This window comes from Zosterops lateralis (assembly GCF_965231275.1).
Source record: "Zosterops lateralis genome assembly, chromosome: 13".
NCBI classification, from domain to species: Eukaryota; Metazoa; Chordata; class Aves; order Passeriformes; family Zosteropidae; genus Zosterops; species Zosterops lateralis.
This window is the reverse complement of record NC_139773.1, coordinates 9,849,726-9,872,921: the sequence shown is the minus strand read 5'-3', so window position 1 is coordinate 9,872,921 and position 23,196 is coordinate 9,849,726. Positions and strand designations below refer to the sequence as shown.

The following is a 23,196-nucleotide window of genomic DNA, read 5'->3' as shown; positions in this document are numbered from 1 at the left end:
TTTAATGAAATTCAGTGTTCCCTGGCTTTCATGAGGTTTAGATGTTGGCTGGTCTCTGCAAAGGAGTTGCAGGACTGCAGAAAATAAATTAGCCATGTTCCTTGATGGTCTTTAATTTAAATAATGCTTACACATAGGATATAGCTTTACCCATTAAAAAGAGAAGCTGCTTTTCTTGACAGCTGAAATTATAAAGTACCACAACATTGCAGAGTAGAAAATAGAAAAATCACACAACTTAATGAATTGCCTTTATTTTAAGTTAGTGTATAATTAATATTATTTAAAAGTCAAGAACAAGAGAATCTTTTATATAAATCAAAAATAAGGCATTCAACTCAGCTAATGAGTTTTTATTGTTTTCTAATCACATAAATCACTGTACATGTTATCCCAATGTACTATGTCAGATTGTATTAACCCTAATATTCATAGCAAAAATTGTCAGAATATTTAGCATTTTACTAATTTTTTGTGAAATTTACATGCCACATTTAATTATTTCAATCACACATACCATTGCATGTCAGAGCTTGAAAATGCATTATCAAGTCTTGTAATAGAGTCCATATTTTATATATCTAATTTTTGTTTTGTTTTGTTTTTCACTAAATTAGAAGTGTTTGAATTAATTTAAATTAGCAGAACATTTTAGGTAAAAGCATCTGCTGTAAGCATAGGTTACAAATTTGGCAATATTACAATCAAAAAGCATTGCATGTATTCTACTTGCAGTCTGTCAGTTCATGACTTACACCTGATGGATGCCATACAGGTTTTTGTCTCAAAAGTTGGTGCATTTCATTTTTTTCCTATTGTGTGCCCATTAGCAACTATGATAGTGCAATTTGAAATAATTATTTAGAGATTTAATGCTTTCTGTATTATCACGTTAATTTTTGCTTCCTAGGATAAATATCAAAAACTTTTTCAATACCTTATGAAATCAGAAGAATTTCTTCTTTGTATGCTCAAAATATTTGCTGTCTTGTATGACATATAGGTAGATTTTCCTTCTTTTGCCTATACTGGAGTGTAACACCAGCAGGGACCATTAACATTTTTTGTCAAATTCTTTGCTGTGTTGCTTTGGATTTTTGAAAAAAAATCTTAAGATTTGTATGAGTGTGTCTTTGATGAACTATTGCCATTAAAAATGCAGCTGTTGGAATTGAGCAAGGCATATTCCAGCCTCTGATGTTTTTCTAAGAATAGAAGGTCAGTACATTTTTGTGGTTGCCTCTGACCATTAAGACTGGAGGAAGGTTCTTGGAGAGAATTTCTAGCCAAGCCATGTACAGGTAATCAGACACTGCTCCTTTTCTTGCCACAGGGAGGCTCCTGTTTGGGCAGAGGGAAAAACAAAATTATCGTTATGAAGGCAGGGGTAGCCCAGGCTTCTCATTAAATACTAAGCAGAAAACATCACTGTACATGTATATGTTCATATACAACTCTGATATAATTACACTACAAGATTGTTTTAATATCATAAGGCCTTAATTTGCAAACCCTTGCTCACCTGATTGTACTGGATGTGAACTGCATGTGATTGTAGCCTGAAGCTGGTAAAGAGTATTTTTGGGGTCAAAAAAACTCACACATAGTATGGTTTTTTAAAAAGGATAAAAATGCAACACATGCACAGTTTTGTAGTGCATCAGCCTATTTTCTGATCTGCAGTTACTGTGAGATGGGAGTTTTAAAATATGAATCAATTTATGGTAAGCATTACATGACTACCCCTTTTTTTTTGAGACTGAATTGATAGAACTGCAGAGGTTTATCTATGCATCACAAGTGCAAGGTAATTTATTAAAGCTGTGTATAAAAAATGTGTCTCTAAATAAAAATCGATTCTGGAAAGGTATCTTTTTTTGGTAATTTTATTGATGGCCTCTTTCCCTTTATACAATTGCTTCATCACCAGGAAAGATTCATATTCAGTGCAGTCCCAGAGAACCATCAGTCCAGTTGCAAGTCCTCCAGAAGGTATGTAAAAGATTAGTTTTGTGCTCAGTGAATTAACCCAAGTGTTTCTGTAGCTGCAGTTCAGAATCCCATTACACATTAGTCTTAGAATCAAAAATCTTGCAACTCACAGGACAATGAGGTTGGCTGCTCTCGAATGCTCCTGTAAGAGTTCATTCAGACGGACTTGGCGGTAACTCTGATTAAAGCACAACAGGGAAAAGAAGACAGTTAGGTCAGGGATCCTCAGGTCACTGTCTTGTGGACTTCTACACTCCCCCTGCAAAATTTTCTGCTGCTCTGGGGTCCAGAGTCTCAGCAATTGCAAAATATGAGGCTAAGCCACACTTCTTGATTAGTATAGTTACATTAAGGCCTCTAATGGTTCATCCCGTGTAAGGTTTCCTGGGGATAGGGATTGTTTTTGTACTGAACTTACTTTATGGTCAAGCTCAAGCCCTTAAAATTTTTATAACTTAACAACAAGTCACAGGGAACAAGAAACCAGGACAGGTTTGTGTAAGATAGATGTACCTTAACTGATTTTGTAAATTATTTTCTCTTTCCCTGAAGAAAGTAAAAAGCGGGTTTTTCTCCATTCAGACCTTAAATTTTCCTTCTCTAAAGAAATTTCAGTGTTCTTGTGCATGTTATATAGGTAAGAACACTCATAATTTAGCGAGCTGTTACCTCATGAGAGTCCTCCTATAACATCACCCTTTATCTGTGCTGCCAGGTTTTTCTCTGTTGAATTGTAAATGTGTTCTAATGTTCTCTGTAAAATTCTCAGAACTGCCCTTCTTCTGAAGATAAGGGGCATGTCTTTCCAGAAGTGTAAGCTAAACTTTCTGTTGCTGTTCTTGTTTACAGAGTAATTTGGCACTTTCATATTGCTGACGCTTTTCAACTTTTGAGGAAACTTTCTGGTTCCTTAATTAGTGGCCTAGACAAGTATCCTCATTGGTTCTGCATGCACATGTCTGTGATTCTATTCCTGTTGTCTTTTATACCGAGGTGTTTTAAGGGCTCTGACTCTCAATTTTTAAGGGCTCTCAACTCTCACAACTTAAGGTGAGAATAATTCCAAGGTTTTCTGCCCATAGCTGGCTGCTATAACCTTATGCTGGTTATCAGCTCCATGAAGAGGGTAATACAGTGAGCAGTCAGTCTGCTTCCCAGCTGCTGCAGTCAGTAGCACAGTACGTTATCTTAAATCATCATTGATTTCTACTTATGTTAATATGTCAGGCTGTGACTTCTGGCAGCTCTGAGCTCAGAGTCACAATCCTTGCTTTGCTGAGGAAGTTACTGGCACCATAAAGTGGAGATAACTAAACTCCCAATGTACTCAAGTTAATTCCACAGGAACCATAACTAAAATTGCTAGATTTATTCTCTGTGAGTTACAGGAGAAGTTGTCTCTTAAGGGTGAAAGAGTTTGCATCATTTTATCACTGGCCTGATGAAGCCTGGTGGTTCATTGGTGAAAAGGTATTTTTCCAACAAATTTAATTGGGCTGTAATTCACCCAGTGGATCAAACAGCGTCAGCCTTGAATTTCCTCTGAACTGTAGGAGAGCTTCTGCATGGTAGACTGGTTTAGTTTTCACTCTGCCATTGAGGTAAGAATTCATGCTTAACCCTGCCTTTGGAGAAATTTCTAGCCTTAGTTGAAGTGTCTGGATTCAGTTCTAAATTGCCCAAAGTGGTAAGTGTTTGGAACTGCACCCTTTAAGAGAGTCAAGCTCCAAAACAGTGGAGCCATTTAATAAACCTCAGCAGACCCAATTAGCTCAGGCTCAGTGCAGAAACTGTGTGGCTTCTGGTTCAGAGGTGGTTTTCATCTGGCTGGCTTTGATGTGGGCAGAACTTCTCATCAGCCTGGAAAATACTGTGTAAACATGCCAAGGTCTGGGAGAGTTCAATAATGCAACCATAACACACCTCTGCAGTGTTTACAATATAAATCCAATCCATAAATATCAAATACAGGTTTGTACATGTCGTGTTTCTAATGCCATATCTGCTATTTCACTTTTTCTTACTAATCGCTTCAAACATCTGGAGGGTAAAAAAAGGGACAGATGTAAAAAGGTAGGCGAGGCTTTACCTTCTCCTTGAATGCTTCCAGCTCTGCATCTGTAATTTTCCATGGAGCCTCTCGCTTTAATTTCTCAGCAGTTGTTATATCTTTGCAGCTTTCATGGAGGCGATATGGTTCAATCATCTCTTCAAAGAATTTCCAGCTGAAACAGGGATTACAAAGGAGGCCTTGCTGCAGGGTATGAACTCACTAACTCATTTCACAGTCACTGTGTATGACGGGGCTCCCTGATAATAATTATAGCTGAAAAACATGCGAAATCTTTAACTATTCTTTGCTACATTGTGCCCCAAGTTATATCTGTGCCACTTCTGTATGTTTGGGTTATTTGAGGATAATTAAAGGGTTATTTGAGGATAATTAAACGCTGCATTTAGCAGAGAATTCTCTGCATTGTCCTGGTTCAAGCAAAAATACTGAAATGAGTATTTCTATTTTATGTTATAAATTATTACAATGAAGTGACAGGGTTGTTTCCTGTGGTATGGTTTTTGTGGTGGTTTTTTGTGTTTAGTTTTTTTTTAAATTTTCAACATAAATAAACTCTAGATAAAGGCTGGCTTCTAAATAGTAGATTTTGTTAATGCTTCTTACCTCTCTTTGTTGGGCTTTATATTGATATCACAAATGATATTAATATCAGCAAATTTTATTCTGAATTTGCTTAGGAGTGAAGCCATCCTGAAAACAAAAGAGAGAATGTTTTATCACTGTACTTCTGAGTGCCTTATATCAAAGAACACTTGTAAATGAGCTAGACAACTGCATTTGATATCTTATCTTTAACGATATGACAAATTACTTTAAATGCTTTACTGTTTCAATTTCCAATTACAGAACTAGATTAATGTGGTTGCTGTAGCATAATTCATTTAACTGATGAAAATCACAAAATAAAAAGAAATTAGTAGCAGACAGAGGGCAGGTGTTTACATTTTGGGAAAACAATAGTACTTTAAGTATTCCCCAAAGACTTGAGTTATAAAGGAAGAATATTCAATATACAGTAGGCCAGAATTCTCCAATGCTTACAGAAGGTTTTTGTTACTGTCAGAATGCTGTGAATGGAGTTTTACAATACTGGTAGTGCATATGTTGGCAAAAATTTGGTCCAGAAGGTTGATGTCCAGTACATAAAGAATCTTCTTCATCTTTTTAATTTATGAATTTATATTGATCTACTCACATGTTGTCTTACAAATATTCATAAAGAAAATACATTGCTTTGCTGCCAGGTGGCAGAAGGAATAGTTTATAGTTTTTTGTGTTTGTGCTGAGTATAGAGAGGTTTGATTAGGTCTGTTTTGCTTTTATTTGAACCATGGTTGGGATCTTGTGGCTCTTCCCCACACCTCCTTCTCCCACCTTCTTTTTTGTTTTTATTTTTGGTATGTAAGCTTTGTATATTGAACAGGTCAGAGACTTCCTAGGAGCACACCATGGTAGAAATACATATTTGTTTATGACCTGAGAGTTTACTCTTTCTTTTTAACCTATTTATATAAAAAGAACATACTGCTTGTATAAATCTTGATGTCCCTTGTGGCAGCCCCTGTTTTGAACATGATAAAGAGCAAAATCTCAACTTCTGTGGAAAGGTTTTAATATTTGGGGGATTACATGCTAGTAAAAGTCCAGTTAAATTTGAGTTCTGAATTCAAAATACATGGCTGAAATTGTACTTGGATGATTTTGTATTAGACCTGCCTAGGGAATGGAGGAATCACCCAGCCCAGAGTTGTCTCTTTGAAGGCTTTTGCATGTGGCAGGTAGGTCATGTTTTGAGGAATGCTGGTGTTAAGATAGCAATACAGACACCTACTGTTTTCTTGGGGACAAACTAGGTCTGTCCTCGGTCATGCTGAGCTGTCCTCATGCTGTGTACTCTGGTCTGGCCTTTGTGGGACAAGCAGTGTGTGCAGGAGTCAGAACTGCCTCTGTGGAATTTGTCATGTTTCGACAAATCCCATTTAGTGTCAAAACTTTCTACTTCCAGCAAAATCAGGTGACTAGAGGGTCTAAGTTCAGAAGCCTGTTTGCAGTCCTGAACAGCCAAGACTGGGCAGACTCTGGACAGGGAGCAGAGAGCACTTCCCAGGAGGTCCTTGAGCAGTTCTAGGGCATTTTTAACCCAATTATGAGGATAGCTTGTACAAACACTTGTGAATCTCCTCTGCAGAAGTACATTAACTTTAGGGTTCTGTTTAAAACTGATGGAACCACAATGGAATAAAGTTTCTTTATGTGTTCTCTTTTGCTTTCAGGGAACATCCTGTGGCAGCTGTCTTTGCAGGGCACTGTGTTGCAATCCTAGTAAAGCCGGTGATTCTAACTCATATCCTTGCACCCCTCTCACTTGTTTGCCACTGACATTTTGGCTGGAGATGTTGTTTTTAACTCTCTACATGGTGCTTCTTCTCTTTGTTTTAAGCAGTCGCTGACTTTCATTTCAAATTGAGCTGCTTCCACTGGTGGTGAAATGGCTGTGCCTGTAATGTGTAAAGTGCTTAGGAACGAAAGGCCCCTACATGCAGTGGCAATAAAAATAAGTTTGTATTAGTAATTTTCATTTGCTCCAATGCAAATGATGATTATGAAATCTAGACTTTCTTTAAAACACTGAGTAAAATCAACTTGGCCTTAAAGTTGATTAACTTGCTCTTTAACTTCTTTCTATTTTACCACAGTTAATCACATTTATGTGAGCTATCTGTCTATGCTATTTGCATGTGAGAGCTTCATGTGCAATTTCACTTCCTGTTACCTGGACAATCTCCTGTAAATCCCATAAAAGTAATTATATTCTCATTACAGAGTGGAGACTGCTCTTCTCAGAGAAGGGAATATGAGCTATTAATGGGAAAAAGTGCTGAATATGAGTTTCTTTTGGTAATCACCATTTGCAGAGCCTTAAGGGCTGTGCCATAAGCTTAACACCTTTCAATCAAGTACATTTTTTTCATGTTGCCCACAGTACAACAAACCAGTTGTGCTGAAAAATTCCCACCTTCCTGCTGTATATGCATTATATTCAGCATCAATTCAAACTCTTTAAACAAGTGAGACAAATAAAGTTGTATTTACACTAGTTTTTCTTCTTCAATCCTATTGACCTTTCCTCCAGTAAAGATCCTTAATTTACAATTCTTCCACTTCTTCCTGAGAGTTAGAATGTAAGGAATTAGGATTGTTAGACCTGGAAGAAAATAGAAAATTGGAAGATATCACATTAGTACCTTGTATGGTAAAAATTCCATCTTTCACTTCAGCAGTGTTGGATGTAAGTTAATTTTAAAAATTTTGAGCCTGACATAAAATTGATTATGTAAGCTTAATAAAAACCAGTTTTATGCAACTTCCCAAGTCTGTTTTTGTATTTGGTAACAGAGAAATCTCTCTCCCTGTGATTCTTACTCAAATTCCTTACCTCCATCATCGAACAGCCACCAAATGTCAATTGTACCTTTTCCTTGCTTCTTTTTAAATTGAGTGCTGGCTTCTAGCAGCCTCTGATTGAATTCACCCACATGCATTGACTGTATGGTGTTAATGGTGCTCTCTGTAATGAGAAAGAAAAAAATGTGGAAGGATGTCTGATAAGTGAGGCAATAAGTAGCTTTAGGGAGCCCAATGAAGGGAAAGCTTCAGGAAAATGAACTGTTTCTGACATAATTTCTCTCCTTTAAATCTGAAAAAAAGGTACAGAGTAGATGATTTGGACTTTTAATTTTCTCATACACACAGAAACCAAAACTTGTGTTACACATTGTCACTAGATTATAGCATTTTGAAAAAGGTTACCTGATTATTTGTTCTCTGTCTCTCTTTAGTTAATGTAAAATGCACTGGGGCCTTGAGAAGCAACAACTGGGAAATATCGGATCGATTTTAGAAGTAAATGTGTCATTTTGCATCATTTACAAGCTCAGCTGTCTTCTAAAATACAAAGGCACTGAAAGGCACAGTCACAGTGGATGAAATGAGCTGATGGGGTGCAGGGGTAGGACAGGTGAAGTTGGAAGTTAGAAAACATAAGCACATATGGCTGTTTCCCTATGCTGACATGGTTACTGCTAATTGGAAATAAATTTTGATTCTTGCTGTTTGCTTGGCTGGCTTTAAAAGATACAGTCTTGACTCTGTGCTGTCAATACTTTCTCTCATTCCACCTTTTGAGGCCTGTGGCTTTATTACTGCTTCTCTTTCAATGATTTCAAAGAGATGGTGTCAGAGCAGTATTCAAAGTGGAACAAACAGGCTTCTTTAGAGGTTTTACTCTGATCTGCTATGTTCTGAAAATGCTTTGTTTGGTTTTCCTTTGTTTCTGGAGTGTGTACAGGATACTTCCAAAGCAGTTATTGGCTTTCCTCTACAGTTCTAGCATCTCTGCTGGAAGAGGGAACAACTCTAGGGAGTATGAACATAAAAACAAAACAGAGAGACAAAGCTATTTATTAACATAATCAATCTAATACAGAGAGCCAAAATGTGTCATATGTATTTACTTTATGCATTTCTCAACTAAATCAAAAAGGGAAGTTGAAACAGGGGAACACACTCTTGGTGGAATTGTCATAAAAATATGTTCTACTGAAACAAAATCAACTGAAGCCTGCCAGCTGGAGAATAATGGCATTTTATGTTCCCAGTCTGTAGATCTTCCTGGCACCTGTGGGAGTTGCATGCACAGCCAGATGTAATACTCTCTGCAGGTGAAAACTCTCAAAGTACATGTCTGAAGCATGGCTTCAGGTGGATCATTATCATTACAACCTAGCAGTTGGGAAATGAGACCTTAAATTGGGTCTGTATCATTTTACTATATCTGAAATGTAGTATTGACTTCATCACCTACACATTTAAGTTATGTGTTAATTAGTTATTTGACAGTATGCTGTGTATGTACTTTCAGTACTTTTACCACCACCTTCACTTGTGGATTTTTATGAAATTATGCTTAGAATATAGAGCAGCTGTGCTATTTTTATCTGGTTTTCAGCTGTGTACTGAGTTGTGTATGTTAAGTAAAATAAGATTGCTTATTCCCTGCATATTGTGCTGCATATGTTCCTATTTTCCTTAGAGAGGAGAAAAAAAGGCCTCTGTTTAAAAGATTAAAAAACCCTATTAAAAAGAAAAAAAAAAAAAAAAAAAAAAAACAAAACCCCCCAACCAACTTTTTCTGTATTCCTCAAACTTTAATAAGGATGTTCTATTTTGGCAAGTAGAAGTGAACATCAGCTGAGGGGAGAAGTTTCTCTAGCAAATGAGGGGAGATGGTTGTGTTGTGGACAGCGTGTCCTATGAGCAGAGGATGTCACTGTGCTGCATTTTGTGGCCACCATGGTTTGCACAAGGGAGCTTCTGCTCCAGGGGCTTCTGTGCAGCTCAGGCATTTCTGGCTTGGAGTAAAGTCCAGGTTGCATATTGGTGAAAGTGTGATGCATTGAAGGGTTGGGGATAAGTTGTCATTTTGGAACTTACCCTTCTTTGTTTCATGTTTTGAGATATTCAATGAGCTGGCTTTTTTGAAGAATCCACAGATGCCCCTTTTTCCTTCTTCAAAATCATTTTCTTTAATGGTGGCTTCCAGTGCCAATCTCTCCTGCTCCAGCTTCTCTAATTCCTCTGTATATTAGAAAAAGTAAGACAACTGGTAACACATTGCTGCCTTTTAAATTAAATCCCTCACTGAACTAATGGCGATGATGTAGCTGGTGTTTGGTATGAAAATTTCTTTGAAAATGTTTTTTCTTTGCAAACCAGTAGGGAGAAGGAAGCTGAGTTCACCTCTGGAACCCATAGCTTGGGGTGCTTGTGCCTTACAGCACTGTGGTGTGCCAGCTGCACTCAGGTTGTCTCTTCCAAATCAAATTCAGTATTATGACATTTTATAGTTACATGAGATATTATTTATTGAGTTATGTTTGTGGATGTTTAGTTGGTTTCTTTAGCCAAGAATTTGGAGAGACATTGGGAAAGCTGCTTTTCTACACTGAGGAAGCTGAGGTATTTAGTTCTAGCCTGTGGGTCTCTTTTCTTAGAACAAAGTCTCATAGTTTGTACTTCGATATTCTTAGAAATACATAAGGATCCTGAATATACAATCATTCTCCACGCAGAAATATTTTTCATGTTTTAGTTTTTTGAGCATTAGCTGCAAAGATGTAAGATTTAGCAAATCAATTCTGTAAACTTAGTAATACAGGAGAACAATTTCATCTTAGCAATATTAGACTTCTGCTGAGAAAAAGGTACAGTGTGTTATTGCGGAATACATTATGGTGAGGCACTAATTAATATGATCCAGACATTTGCCTGCAGAAAACTTTTTTCATAAGGAAATCTTGTATTTGAGTAATACATTAACTATATATGAGGTAAGTTCATTTAAGACATGTTAAAAAAATAGAATAAACCCTCACTAGCTAGACATTATTAGCTCTGTTAGCACTCTCAGTTGCCAACAGAAAGATTATACTTTCTTCTACTTCTTCATCAGTGACAGTCACATACTTCTGATTATTATACATGGCAATGGCCATAAACTTAATGGTTTCTCCAAACTGAAATTTCAGTTTTTCTATTGAACAGAATGCTGTACCAAATATAAGAGAACACAATGATCATTGTTTTTCACTACAATGACTCTGTATCTGCTTCAAAATATTTCTTTGTATTTGAGGCTCCCTCCCTTAATTCTTTCTGACTCCTTGTGTCTTAACACTTGGAGAACATTTGCTCATTTGTAAGATTTCAAATTTGTTTTTCACTGTATTTTTACAGGTGTTGCAATGACTGTATATTTTGAGCACTCAGTTTCTGACTCGCAGATATAGGCAGGTATCTCTCAGAATTCCCCAGGGGGAGAAGAAAAGCTTGATTATTTTGGAATTTTTTCTGAGTCCTTTGGTTTTGCCCCGTGAGTCTCCAAGCACATCGGGCTGCCAGTGCTGAGTGAGCGTTCATCCACCCTTGCTCCTTAAAGGAGTCTGTGGCGCCTTTTAATTCTGGGGGTGAATTGTTCCTGGACGTTTTTAGCTCCTGTCCCTGAGCCGGCGCTGCGGGGCGCTGAGCGGGCGGCAGGCGGCAGCAGAGAGCCGCGGGCCCGGCCCGGCCGCTCCGGGCACAGCGGGGAGCGCTGCCCTGGGGAAATCCCGGGAATCGTTCCGCATGTCCCCCGAAATGCCTCTGGGGTAGCGGAAGGTTTTGTCTTTCCCCCTGAGATATGCACTGCTGGCCTAAGGAAGAATGAACAAAAAGGGGAGAGAGAGAACTGGTGTTTCCTGCAGCTCTCAGATTTTTGTATGGGTGGGAACTCTGTGGGACTCACAGTTCTACAAAGATGATACCAAAAGTGCAGCTTCCCTTTTCCTGTTTGTCACAGAGATATCAGGAAGGCAGATAGAGGAAGGTGTGCCAAGATCATGCAGCAGAGTAACAACTGGTTGCTGTGGCACAATACGATTTTATTGCTTAGTCTGTGGCTGTGCTGGAATTGCTTTGGGAGCTGAATTCTCTGGTGTGCAGAGCCGCTTAATGTGTGAGGCTTGGACTCCTGTTGCTGCCAGTGAGCAGCGAGGATTCCAGGCAGGATTTGACCTGCACAAGCAAGGACAAACTGTGGACGTTGTGAGTGTAGGAACTGTCCTAGAAAGCAGATGGTGACTCTTATGAGTATCAGAGTCCTTATGCTATGCATCTTACCAGCAGACATATTCAGCTGTGGAATCACTGCATACCTTGAACCTGAAGGACCTGAGATATATCAAATCCTTGGCTAATTCTGATGATAATTACGCCGAGCTCAAAATCAAAGGCATCACTGGAAAGACAGAAAAAGAAGAGTAAACATGATTTTACATCATGCATGTTGATGAGGAAAGCTATTTTGAAAAGATCAGTCAAAGTGTTCACAGGGAGGACAGACTAGGTAAAATTGCAGAAGGAATTGCCCCAGATAAATTTGTAGTACTTATCTTCCCTAGTTAAAAAAAAAGGTTTGATTGGGCATGGGAACAGATCAGCTATTCCTGAAATGGGTCTTTCAGACAGCACTTTTTTAGGAACTAGGTTGCCATAGGGTAATTTTCTTCTCCCTTCTCTGAGGAAATAACAAAGCCAAGGTGAGGTTTGTTGCTCTGTAACTTGCTTCAGCTTTGCAAATGAATTTTGAGAAAGCATCTATGAGAAGCCTGTTCTAGAATGACTGTTTCCTAGCTAAATCCCAACCCACAGAGCTGCTGAGCCTTAGGCACACATGAGATTTGAGGCAAAGCTCTTCCTCTGTCTCCTAGGCTTAAAAGAAGAATTCCATGATGTTAACTTATTCCCTTAGTATGTACATTAGGGTTGTTTTTCTCTGAGCTCCTGCTCACTGAAAGTGGGAAAATACAGTTCTGCAAAAGCACTGCTGACAGCAGTGCAGCTTCTTTAGCATTGTCGAGGCACCTCAGCTCTGATGGTGCCAGGTGTTTGCTAAGCAGATCCTACGAGGTGTGGGAAGCCAATGAGCTTTTTTTGATGGGCAGTAACTTCAGCCACAGAGCTCGGCTGTATGAGCCCAGGTTTGTACCTATGCCCTTGCACTGGCTCTACACATCAAATTCTGTATGGAAATGCTACATTAATCTAGTCAAAGAGGAGTGAAAAAGGAGGTACTGAGCTGACTTACTGTATAATGCCCACATAGTTTTCAACTTGAGTGGCAGGTGCACTTCTCCAGTCCTTCTTAAATCCAATCACCAGGGTATTTGGTTTCATTCTACCCAAGCCCGAGGCCTGCCAATATTAAAACACTGCTTGAGAGAGGCACACATACATGCTTTTACTGTAAATGAAAACTAATGGCAAAAGATAACTGAAGTAATGTTCTGGAGACACTTACATCTAGATTGCATTTCATAAATGCCCTTCATGCTCATATCCATGCAGAAAGCAGAAAGATTAGCTTTAAATCATTCCAACTATAAATGATTTTAGATGACAGAAGTGTAGTTTTGCTAAATTAGCATTCATTTGCATTTCTTCTGACATGCTCTCATTAAAATGGTTCAATAACTTGGAATCAAGAGAGAGTTCAAGAACTGTTTGTATGCTCATTCTAACATAATGGCATAAAGCTTTTATCAGCTTCGGAATACTCAGTAGATGAAGTGGGTCTGAAGTCTCTTAAAATGATTCAGATACACAGAGAAGCCATAGGCTCTGAAGAATATTTTTTTTGCCTTGAATTTGGAAACTGTTGCTGTTTCATTTGCTGTATTCTTTTCAAAAGATTATCCAAAATCAGCTGAGCATGCTTTGCAGATAAAATTATTGTTTATAAACAGGAAAAATAATGGTTTGTCAAGATATTAGTTTGCCTTCAAAACTGTTTCTGGATGCTAAAACCTGGACAAGTAAGGGAAGTCAGATCTAGATTCAGCTAACCTAGTGTTTATAGAAATCTAAATATTCAATGTATTGGGAACCTTAGGAGGAGACACACAAAACGTCAGCTTCTAAAATTGTTACACTTTTTACTGCTACCAAACAGAAAACAGGTAAAAACCGTTGGAACCTTGTTGAGTTTTTTGAGTAGCACTGTTTATATTGAAATCAGTAATTGTCGCTGATGTCTTTAGGTTGCACTAATGATGATTTGGTTACCCTTCTGTTTGCTGAAGAGAATTATTTGGGATCCAGTAGTTGACTTTGGCAATAGTGCTTAAGTAGTAATGGAAAGGAAGAGATCATCAGACCATAGCAGTTCTCAAAAACATCAGAAAGATCTCCTACTGAGACAGTGTATAAGCCCAAGATGAAGTGTCTTTGTGAGGCTTTTACAGAACAATGGGATCTTTATTAATAGCATTTCATCTTGCTCAATTGTGCTGTCCATTCAGCAAGTGTACAAAGAGCCCTGGTAGGACACCAGTGGGTGACTTACCCAGAGTATTTTAGTTGGTTCCCTACTGTCTCAGTTGGCACTGATGTCTTTTCAGCAGTGTATTTTGTGCAAAGGATATGAATTTTCTCTACATTTTGCCTCAGTGCCTATATGTTTAAATATTCATATATGTGAGAGAGGAAAGGAGATGGGAAAAATGAAAACAGCATCTCTGTGCCTTCGTTATGGCCATTTTAAATGGACTGCTGGAAATGATCTCCTGCATTCTTAGAGTAATAGAAAAATATTGCAGACTTTTATTTAAATTACCTTCTCGCTATTTGCAGAAAATGTATATTACACATTTTCAGTTTTCATTTATTGCCAAAACATTCTCAAATATTTAATGTGCTGTGTAATACCAAACAATAGAATTGGTTTGAAGTGTATCAAGCATCAGCTGCATAGACATTCATATGTTGCCCTGTAGATGCTTCTCTTTTTTCATAATAGTGTCTTGTTCATTTAGGAGAGAATTAGTCTGCCTTGTCTCATAATTCCATAGCCCAGAACTAGATCTTTATGAAATAATATACATGTACCCCCAGAATGCCCTTTCTGTCTGTAACATTACCCATGTATATGTACAGCTTCTTCACAAGCCAATAGTAATGTCTCACATGAAGGGATGCTTTGATGTACACTCTCCTGTATGTTCTGTAAACAAAAAGCTTACTTGAAGTAGACTTTTGACTCCATCTCTGAAGCTGTCAGCTGCCACTGCTGCATAAAAGGCTTTTCTTTTGTTCTTTGTGAGCCAGGCCTGCTTCTTTTCCATGCCACTGTTCATCTCCTTAACACACAGCTTGCGTGGTCCCTGCATGATACAGTAAAATATTATTACAAAGGCTTTGTATTGTACATCACATAGTGATTTTGAAGGAGTTACCTAGTCTGCTGTGGGAGCAAATGGAGAGAGTCAGAAAAATACCTTTCCAAAAAGGGTCCTTTGAAAAGAACTGTGCTGCAAACATAATTCACATTCTGTTTGAGGGGGCTGAGGTTGTTAATGCTACTTAAATGCAGTGATTCTGACAGAAAGAAGGACTACTATGGATTGTAACATCGTAAAAAAAATCTAAGGTATGCTAAAGCATCTCAGAGTGAATAAAGTCTCTTCCTACCTTATGTAAAAGTCTCAGCAGATCCAAATATACATGATTAAGTTCCTGTCTACTGACATAAGAGAAAAGAGTTGATGCAATGCAATTAAAGATGCAAATGCTTTTGTTGCCAGTTTTCTTTCAGTGATCATCTGGTAATTTAATGGGAAAAAATCCATGTGCGTATCCAAGTCACAAGACATTGATATAACTTAAGGAGAATTTGATCCTGGATGTATGAAGAGCTGGGAATAATAACTTGAACAATAAGCTTGAAGTTTCATTGTGAGTAAGGAGAGGAAACAAACAAGTTTTGCCCTTCTTCCCTGTCTCTCAAGGGAAAGCACCTGAAGGTGCTTTTGCAACTGGCTTGCACAATGTGTTTCTGCTGGCCGAGGGGCCAGACCCACCCCTCTTCGAGCCTCTCAGCCTGTCTGTGTCCTCCCCTGCTCCTCCTTTGCACCTGTGGAATGTTTGTGCAATTGTATAAGGAGTCCAGTGAATTTGCAAACTGAGGACTAGCCCTGAAAAAATATTTTACATCAAGGCAGGGAGTAAAAGCAGAAATAGTCCCTTTTACTAGAAATTCAGACTGTTCAAGCGAACATACAGCCATAACCTCAGAGACAAGTAAACTTGAAATCATCTTTATGTTCTGTTGTGATCTTTATTTCATCTGTTTCTGAGCTATGTATCACCATGCTCCTGGAAAGTTTCTTGCTGCCTTTTGGAAGAAGAGAATCGAAGATGTGCTCTCTGGCATGGTGTTTCAAAACTTTATGCATTGCTAACAGCATGTCAGCTTTTGAGGCAGAATGTGCTGGGTGTTACATTTATGGCTGAATAGTCTTGCTGTATTTGTTGTGATATATAATGCAGGCTGCTCTTCAGTGTGATTGCTAGGAACTTTATCATCTGTTCTTTACCACAATTTTGCAATTCATAAAGGTTCATTTTGTCACACTTTTATTACCAAGGAAATTAAATTTCACTTAAGTTGCTGAAGAAATAATTAGAACGCCCCACTAAACAATTATAAAGCTTATACTAACAAAATAGTCTTTGGGGTTTCTTTGTATAGACAGGAATGAAATCTCTGTTCTCCTTAGAAAGTACTAATATTAGAGAAACATGCCTAAGAATTCAGAAAACTTGCTGAAACTCAAGGAACTTTAGGAAGCTGCATAGTCTCAGGATCTTGTTGGGATTGGTTCAACACTTACTGAATGCAGTGGGAAATCTAACAATAATTATAGTAGGGAAGAATTAAGACTATTCATTCTTTAGAGATTAATTTGATTTGGGAAGAATCAGATGTGGATCTTCCATACTCTGTTTCTGCAATGTGGCAGCATCAAATGAATTATTCCTACACTGCTGTAGAGGAATACATTATCTTGGCTGGACTGACTCTATTATCTAGATTCTGTGGCCCCATTTAGTGCCTTGAGCTGTTTTTTTTTTTTTTTTTTTTTTTTTTTTTTTTTTTTGTTTTTTTTTTTTGTTTTTGTTTTTTGTTTTTTGTTTTTTTTTTTTTTTTTTTTTTTTTTGTTTTGTTTTTTTTTTTTTTTGTTTTTTCCCTCTCAAAATTTAAAGGGCACTGTAATATTTAAAATACATTTTCTCCCTACACTACAAACCTATTTTTATTCTCTCCTAATGAGAGACTAGATCTTCATCCTCTAAGATACATAATTTGCTGTGTATTTATGTCTAGAATAACACTTCATTCCTCTCTTTAGATCTCAGAAGAGCATGTTTATCCTCAAAATTAGCATTGTAACAGTTTTGGAGGAACCACTGCAAAGAGAGCTGAATTACTTGCCAGACACCAATTCTGCAAATCAGTGACAAAGCTGAAAGTAGAACCTGGGTGATTTGACTCTCACACAATAACCCTTCAAATTTTGTGTTTTGTGTGGTTTGGGGATTTTCTGTTTTCTAAGCCTAAAATCTTTCTTGTAATTTTTTTTTTTCCTCTAAACCATTTTGTGGTTCACCTACCAGGAACTTGGAAATGCATCTCAGTGAGGCATTTACCAGCAGGCTTTGTATCAGCCGGTAGCTTTGTGTCAAGAATTATGATGAAATTCATTCTCAGTGCAAATCTCTTCGGTGATGTGCACAGCTGCCAATCAGCAGCAGTGGGAACACCGTGTGCTGAGTGAGAGTGGGATGTGTGAGGGAGGCCTGCAGCCCCCACTGGTGCTGGGTGTGCAGATTTGGGTGAGTTCCCTTACCGTGTACACTTCGCAGCAGATACACAGCCCGTTGTTCTTCGTGAAGGTGTGGGTGATGTCCAGCAGAGCAGGCCTGACCATAGGAGCTCCTGTTAATGCTAGGCACTGGGGTCTGGTGGAGAAAGAAGAGGCTGTAGAAAATTGGCCGATGTACAGATTCAGGGCAAGCCATTCTACTGTTCACTGGAAATCTTACCTGAAGTTTTTCACGTGGTCTTCCACTGTCGTTAATGCTAGAGCACTGTCTAAGGCATTAACAAAGTAAAGAGCCTGGGTGGAGGATCCCCAGTTTACTTCTGCATATAATAAAGATAAATAATGCATATTAAACCACAGGCTTTTCCCTACATTCTGTTGCAAAAATCAGCAGTGGTGTTCTCTATGAAAAGCAGAGAATATTCTCTCCTACTTCATAGATACAGACCTGTTGTTCTTTGTGCTTCATAACAGAATGAATTGTTTTTGCTTCTTTGATGCAGAAAACCCCATGCATGTAAATAATTTAATTCTTATTTAAATGTTGTAGGGAATGTTCTTCCCCTGCTTAAAAACTATTTTCTTATTTGTTCCATTAACTTTGTGTCCTTTTCCCATTTAGAAAAGGGACAGCCCTGAGTCATGAATGTGGTGTGGAGTTTCAGGAAGTGCAAATGAAGCCAGTAGGAAGGAACACTGCTAGTGCCAGTTTGCTCTGTTCTACTGTATAGGCCAGAAATTGTTCTCCAGACCCCATTTTGACATATACATCTTTCCTCATTATTGTGCAGCTGTTTGGTCAGTGGAGACATACAAGAAATGTCTCTCTACACTTTGAAATCTATATGAATGCAGATCAAGTTCTGTTCTGCCAAGATACAAAGCCAATATTAAGTGCAACTAAGTGGAGGTTTGTGTAAAGTTGCCTTTTCTGAGGAATATTAGTTTTTTCTGAACCCTCCAGTTGCTGGTAAATTACTTCTGAACAAAAGTCACTCTCCTAGCAGGAGACAGAGGTCTTTTGTACAGTGGCTTCAGTGAATTTAACCAAGCTTTAAGGTGCTACTTTGCATCAGGGACACTGACAGTATCTAAGGAAAGGGTAGAAATCCTGAAATGTTTTTGACAACTTGGCTTGAGATGGGTGTGCTTTCCTGCAGCTGATAATATATTTACAGGGAAAGAAGCACAGACCATCCCAGTGGATGTGAGAGAGGACAGACTACAGCAACAATAACACGGACTCAGACCAGGTGTTGCTGTCACAAGCTAACTCCAATAAAAGTACATCTATTACTGGGAACCATGCCTCTTTTATTTGTTGGTTTTGTTTTATGTTTTCTGCTGCAGAACTAACTCAGGTGGTTAGCACTGAAATCTGGACCTGCGTTAGTTTTGTCCTGGATATGAATAGCCAGACTGTCTAGTCTTGGACAGCACATAGGTTTTTGAGGACAGCTCCTGTGATTTGCTGAGCTACTAAGTTTTTTTTTTCCAGCAGTAAAAGTGGGCCCATCTGTCTTGATTTATGGGGGAGTTGTAGGAAGGTGCTGGAGGATGATCACTTCCTAAGTAATTCAGCTTGCATTTTTATTGTATAATGGGCAGCAGGTTTACATTTTGAGTGAGGACCCTGCATGAGTCAGCTAAGAGCACTGCGAAATTCAGGTAAGGTTTTCTGCGTGGGTGGAAAAAAATTATGAGTGATACTCAGGTAAAAGCCCAAATATCATAAAGATGTGGTGGGAATAAACCAGTCTGCTGGAATGTTTACAGAAAACCCTGAACCACACTTGAACTGCTTGTTAAACAGGCAGCCACCAGACTATCAACTTAATCTATATTATATAAAGTGGAGTTTAATGGGATGCTTCAGACTTCCTTCTAAATAAAGATAGCACAGAAAAATAATTTCTAATTCTGTTAGCAGAACTAAATCCAGTCTAGCAGCACAACATATACATGTAATAATGGTGGGGTTTGGCCTTACCTGGCTTCTTATATGTTACATAAATATATAGGAAGAACTCAATGGCATAAGTGATGAGAGCTGCCCACCAATTGATGACAAACATCACCCCGCAGCACAGCAAGGCTCCAAAAAGTGACACCCACATGTTATAATATCTGAATGCAGGTCTCCAACCTGTTTAAAGAGAATTGAAGAAATTGGAAGAGCATAAAATATATTGATAAAATGCTGATCCAAATGCTGATCCAATGCTGATTTTTGTGCATGAAATCCCAAGTACAGTTTGTTTCAGGCTCTGTCAGAAGGGATGGGAGAGATATCTGTAAATTCTTAGGAACCGTATGTACAGATACTTTCAGGTGTTGGCTGATGAAGGTTTCGATTTTTAGCATACTGGGTCTTACAGGCCTTCTACTACTCTCTTTCCTACTGCTTTGTTCAGCCTGGCTTTGAGTAGCTATTCTGTTTATATGTATTTTTGCAAAATTAAAGTTTACTGGTTCAGAATATTTCAGAACATCAGAAGGAGATTACCTGTAACTCCAGATAACTGATGACTGTGTACTTTTGATGCATATACACAGAATTTATTATTGGTAGCTAAACACTTGCTGAGAGGAGTGTTTATCCCAATACTCTAAGTGCACCTGTCTTAAACTTGGAAATTGCCTGGTCTCCTTGCAGAAAAATAAATTCATCTGCTATTGACTTTAAAAAGATATTATTCCTGCTGCTCTTCAGCTGCAGTACTGATTCCATCCCCTGCTACCAATTAAAATGATGAGGCAAGCACTAAGCCTTCATGGTTTGCAGGTCTCTGCCAGGTGTTCTACAGAGCAGACTTTGGAGAGGGAAAAAACATAGAAGATATAAGAGGCTGAGCAACCCTATCTTGGATCATCTTTGTAATGAGGGAATGGGAAGGACCTGCTGTGAAGAAATTTTCTGTCCTGCAGCCTTGCAATTATAATAATCTATCATTGTGAATTGGCAGAAATTAACTGGAGGAAATGAGAAAAGAAAAATGGCTGCAGTTCTGTCTGAAATGTTAAGTAGTGGCAGAGTAGAGTCAGATGTACGCAGATGAAATCTATAGAGGTAATTGTCACTCAGCTCCAAGGCCATATGGAGCAGATCTGCATTTGTTCAGCTGTGCAGGTAATTAGCAGAAGTGCTCATCTTTCCTGCCCTCTAAACAAATGGCACTGTGCAGATCTATAAGAAGGAAGTTGATGCAGGCATTTATGTCAGTACTGCAGTTTCTTCACACTGGAAATCAAAAATGTATTCCTCCTTGGGCTGAATAATTAATTCATAGAAGCAGGAAATTGTCTTTCCTGTGTGCCAAACCAGTGTTGCTCAGCTGATTGACTTTATTCCTGAAGGTGTCACCCCTTTATTCATGAGATGGTGAGAATCATTCTGCTGTGGCAAATGCACAAATCTGACAGCCAGAATGTTCCTTTGCTGCAAATGTAGAGGGAGGATATCAGGTTACCCTTGAACAGGACCTCGTTGTGCTTCACAATTGTGCTTTACAATTCTGCTTCTAGGCACTGCAGAGCTGTGTTGGTGCTGTTTGATGGACCTGCTCTTGCTCTACATGTTCCCCTCCAGGCAGCATCACTTGTAGCACTGTTACTGTGCTTAGGAATCTCCCTGTACATTTGGCTGTAGGTTTGGAGGAGGGAGTGATGACTCCCCACTATACCTTGCTTTCTTCGTTGGCCAGAGTTGGCATAAGCTTTTACCCACACATATTTTTTAATAGTGAGGGGAAAAAATACCACCCTGAGGAGAATTGTTTTTTCTCCAGTGGGATGCACCAAAGCCTTTCTCATCCTGTGCAACTGTAGGCATTGTAAGGACTAGAGCTGTCATTATCTTTTGGAGATAAATAAAATGCCATCATATTCAATAAGACATCAGATCACATAACTTAGATACTTTACACATAATGCAGTTTTCTTTGACATACAGCCTAAAGCTTCCAGAGATCAGACTATAAAGCCCATATTTAAATCACTGCTGAATGCAGACTCACCTGGAGATTTTGCATATGAGGCATGAAAGCAGGAGAAATTAATCAAAGCGTATGAAGCCAGGAAGAAATTGGAGATGATGGGTGCAATGGTATTCAGTTCAGCTGCAAGACACATACACAAGTCAGACAGAGGCATCAGTTTCCTAGACTGTTGGTTAGCTGTTTCCTAATGATGCATTAAAACTGAACATTGTCTGCCTTTATCATCAGAGAGAGCTTGGGTATTTTCTTGTATTACTAATTTAAGGCCACCTTGATCTACCTTCATTCATATGAATTATGTCTGCTAATCCTGATTTTAATAACATTATGTGCTATGCAGTGTTATACTTGATACCGTGATTCAGCATACTGTCTCTTAATGATGTAGAACTGATGTTCTGAAGTTTAGAATTTTAAATACGTAATTGACAGGATGGATGCATTAAAAAAAATATTTGTAGTTACAACTTAGTAGGAATCTGAATTCTCCACTAAACAGCCTATTTACTTAGTATAAGACAGTTTGAATTTCAAATCTTGGAAAAACTGATTTAACAATCCCTGTACCTCTAAATGTGGTAGCTGGGATTTTCTTTCAGCAGTGCTGGTAAACTGGGATTTGCTTTGGAGCTGACTATGGGAAAGGCTTGGCCAGAATAGGCTTCCTAATTATCTGAAAATTACCTCAGAGCTATGTGCAATATAAAATGGAAAACCATTTTCAAAGATTGTGACTTTGCCTTATCTGATATCTAAGCACTGCCCTCTTCCAGCAGAGTGAACAGGAATTGCAGCTACTCTGCATCTTGGAAAATGAAGCTGTGGTGGTGGTGGCAAGTCACTGGAATCCCTGCTGGTTTCTTTTTGCCTTCATTAGGAATAATGGAATTGCTACCAGGACTTGTAGTGTGCTTATGTCAGAGCTTACCCGACTGGAAATTTTTCAAACCACAGCTACTAATTGTATTAGAGTATCATTTGTATAATTTCAGAACATGACGCTATAGCAGCTGTGTAACATTATACAAACCAATCAAAATGAACGCCATGGCGATCACAAAAGTGAGGACATATCCCCTGATAGGCTCGTTGTTCTTTCCATATCCTTTGGCAAAGAATTCAAGCCCTTTGTAGACGTTGTCCTTGCAAAGAGCCTGGTAAGAAAATCAGTACATAATTCTATTATGCAGCACTTTCTTGCACCAGAAGTCACTGTCTGTGAGTGGCAGCTTGCTAGGCTTTTGCTAAACGAAAGTTAAATCTGTCTTAGTGCTTCAAATACATCAGCTGCTGTGGCATGTGGATATTTAAATAAGGTGATAAGACAATGTGCTATTATATTATTATATTGTGGGAAATAGAATCACAGGCATTTAATGCTTATTCAGTGCTTTAAAAGAAAAAGGTAATTAAATAGCTAAATAGAGTCTAAATTGGGAGAAGTTGAAGCATAAATCAGTGGCTTGATGTAATTTGTACAGCTTCTCTCTCCCATGCCCTCTGCTCCCAGTCTGTCCACATTACTGCTGCCCAGACAGCTTCTGGACAGAGCAGACCTGACAGCACCTGAATCTTACAGACCTGAGGGCTTCTGCTGCTCCTGTGCTTACAGGGTGGCTTTTTGTAAGAAGATAGAAGTGGTCCTGAAAGTACCCTTGAAGCTATTTATGACAGGCACATGAGTATCCCCTGCTCCTGCAGCAAAGCTGAGCTCTGACCAAAGGAACCTTATCACCCTTGCATGATGATAAGACCTGTCTTTTTCTGCTGAAAAACATTGTACATATTGTTTTCCCTGCCTCTTCCAGCCACATGTGTCAGTGTTGCTTAAATGTACATTACATTTGGCACAGAGAGTTCAATTTTGTCTCTG

At 38.6% G+C, this 23,196-nt stretch overlaps 1 protein-coding gene across 4 annotated transcripts in view; it reads right to left on the bottom strand.

The window, feature by feature from the left end:
• Window positions 1-238: 238 nt before the first annotated feature.
• SLC12A1 (solute carrier family 12 member 1) overlaps window positions 239-23,196 on the bottom strand; it is a 44,854-nt gene continuing 21,896 nt past the window's right edge. For all 4 annotated transcript variants that reach the window (XM_083870794.1, XM_083870797.1, XM_083870795.1 and 1 more), the window contains exons 13-27: window positions 22,354-22,477; window positions 21,342-21,443; window positions 19,316-19,471; window positions 17,546-17,645; window positions 17,350-17,461; window positions 14,683-14,823; window positions 12,750-12,856; window positions 11,818-11,900; window positions 9,560-9,703; window positions 7,503-7,634; window positions 7,160-7,271; window positions 4,670-4,756; window positions 4,082-4,217; window positions 2,103-2,170; window positions 239-1,341 (exon numbers count right to left, since the gene is read on the bottom strand). In XM_083870794.1, coding sequence (XP_083726920.1) covers window positions 1,206-1,341; window positions 2,103-2,170; window positions 4,082-4,217; window positions 4,670-4,756; window positions 7,160-7,271; window positions 7,503-7,634; window positions 9,560-9,703; window positions 11,818-11,900; window positions 12,750-12,856; window positions 14,683-14,823; window positions 17,350-17,461; window positions 17,546-17,645; window positions 19,316-19,471; window positions 21,342-21,443; window positions 22,354-22,477 — 1,740 coding nt within the window. In that variant the 3' untranslated portion in view covers window positions 239-1,205. The remainder of the gene's footprint in view (window positions 1,342-2,102; window positions 2,171-4,081; window positions 4,218-4,669; window positions 4,757-7,159; window positions 7,272-7,502; window positions 7,635-9,559; window positions 9,704-11,817; window positions 11,901-12,749; window positions 12,857-14,682; window positions 14,824-17,349; window positions 17,462-17,545; window positions 17,646-19,315; window positions 19,472-21,341; window positions 21,444-22,353; window positions 22,478-23,196) is intronic.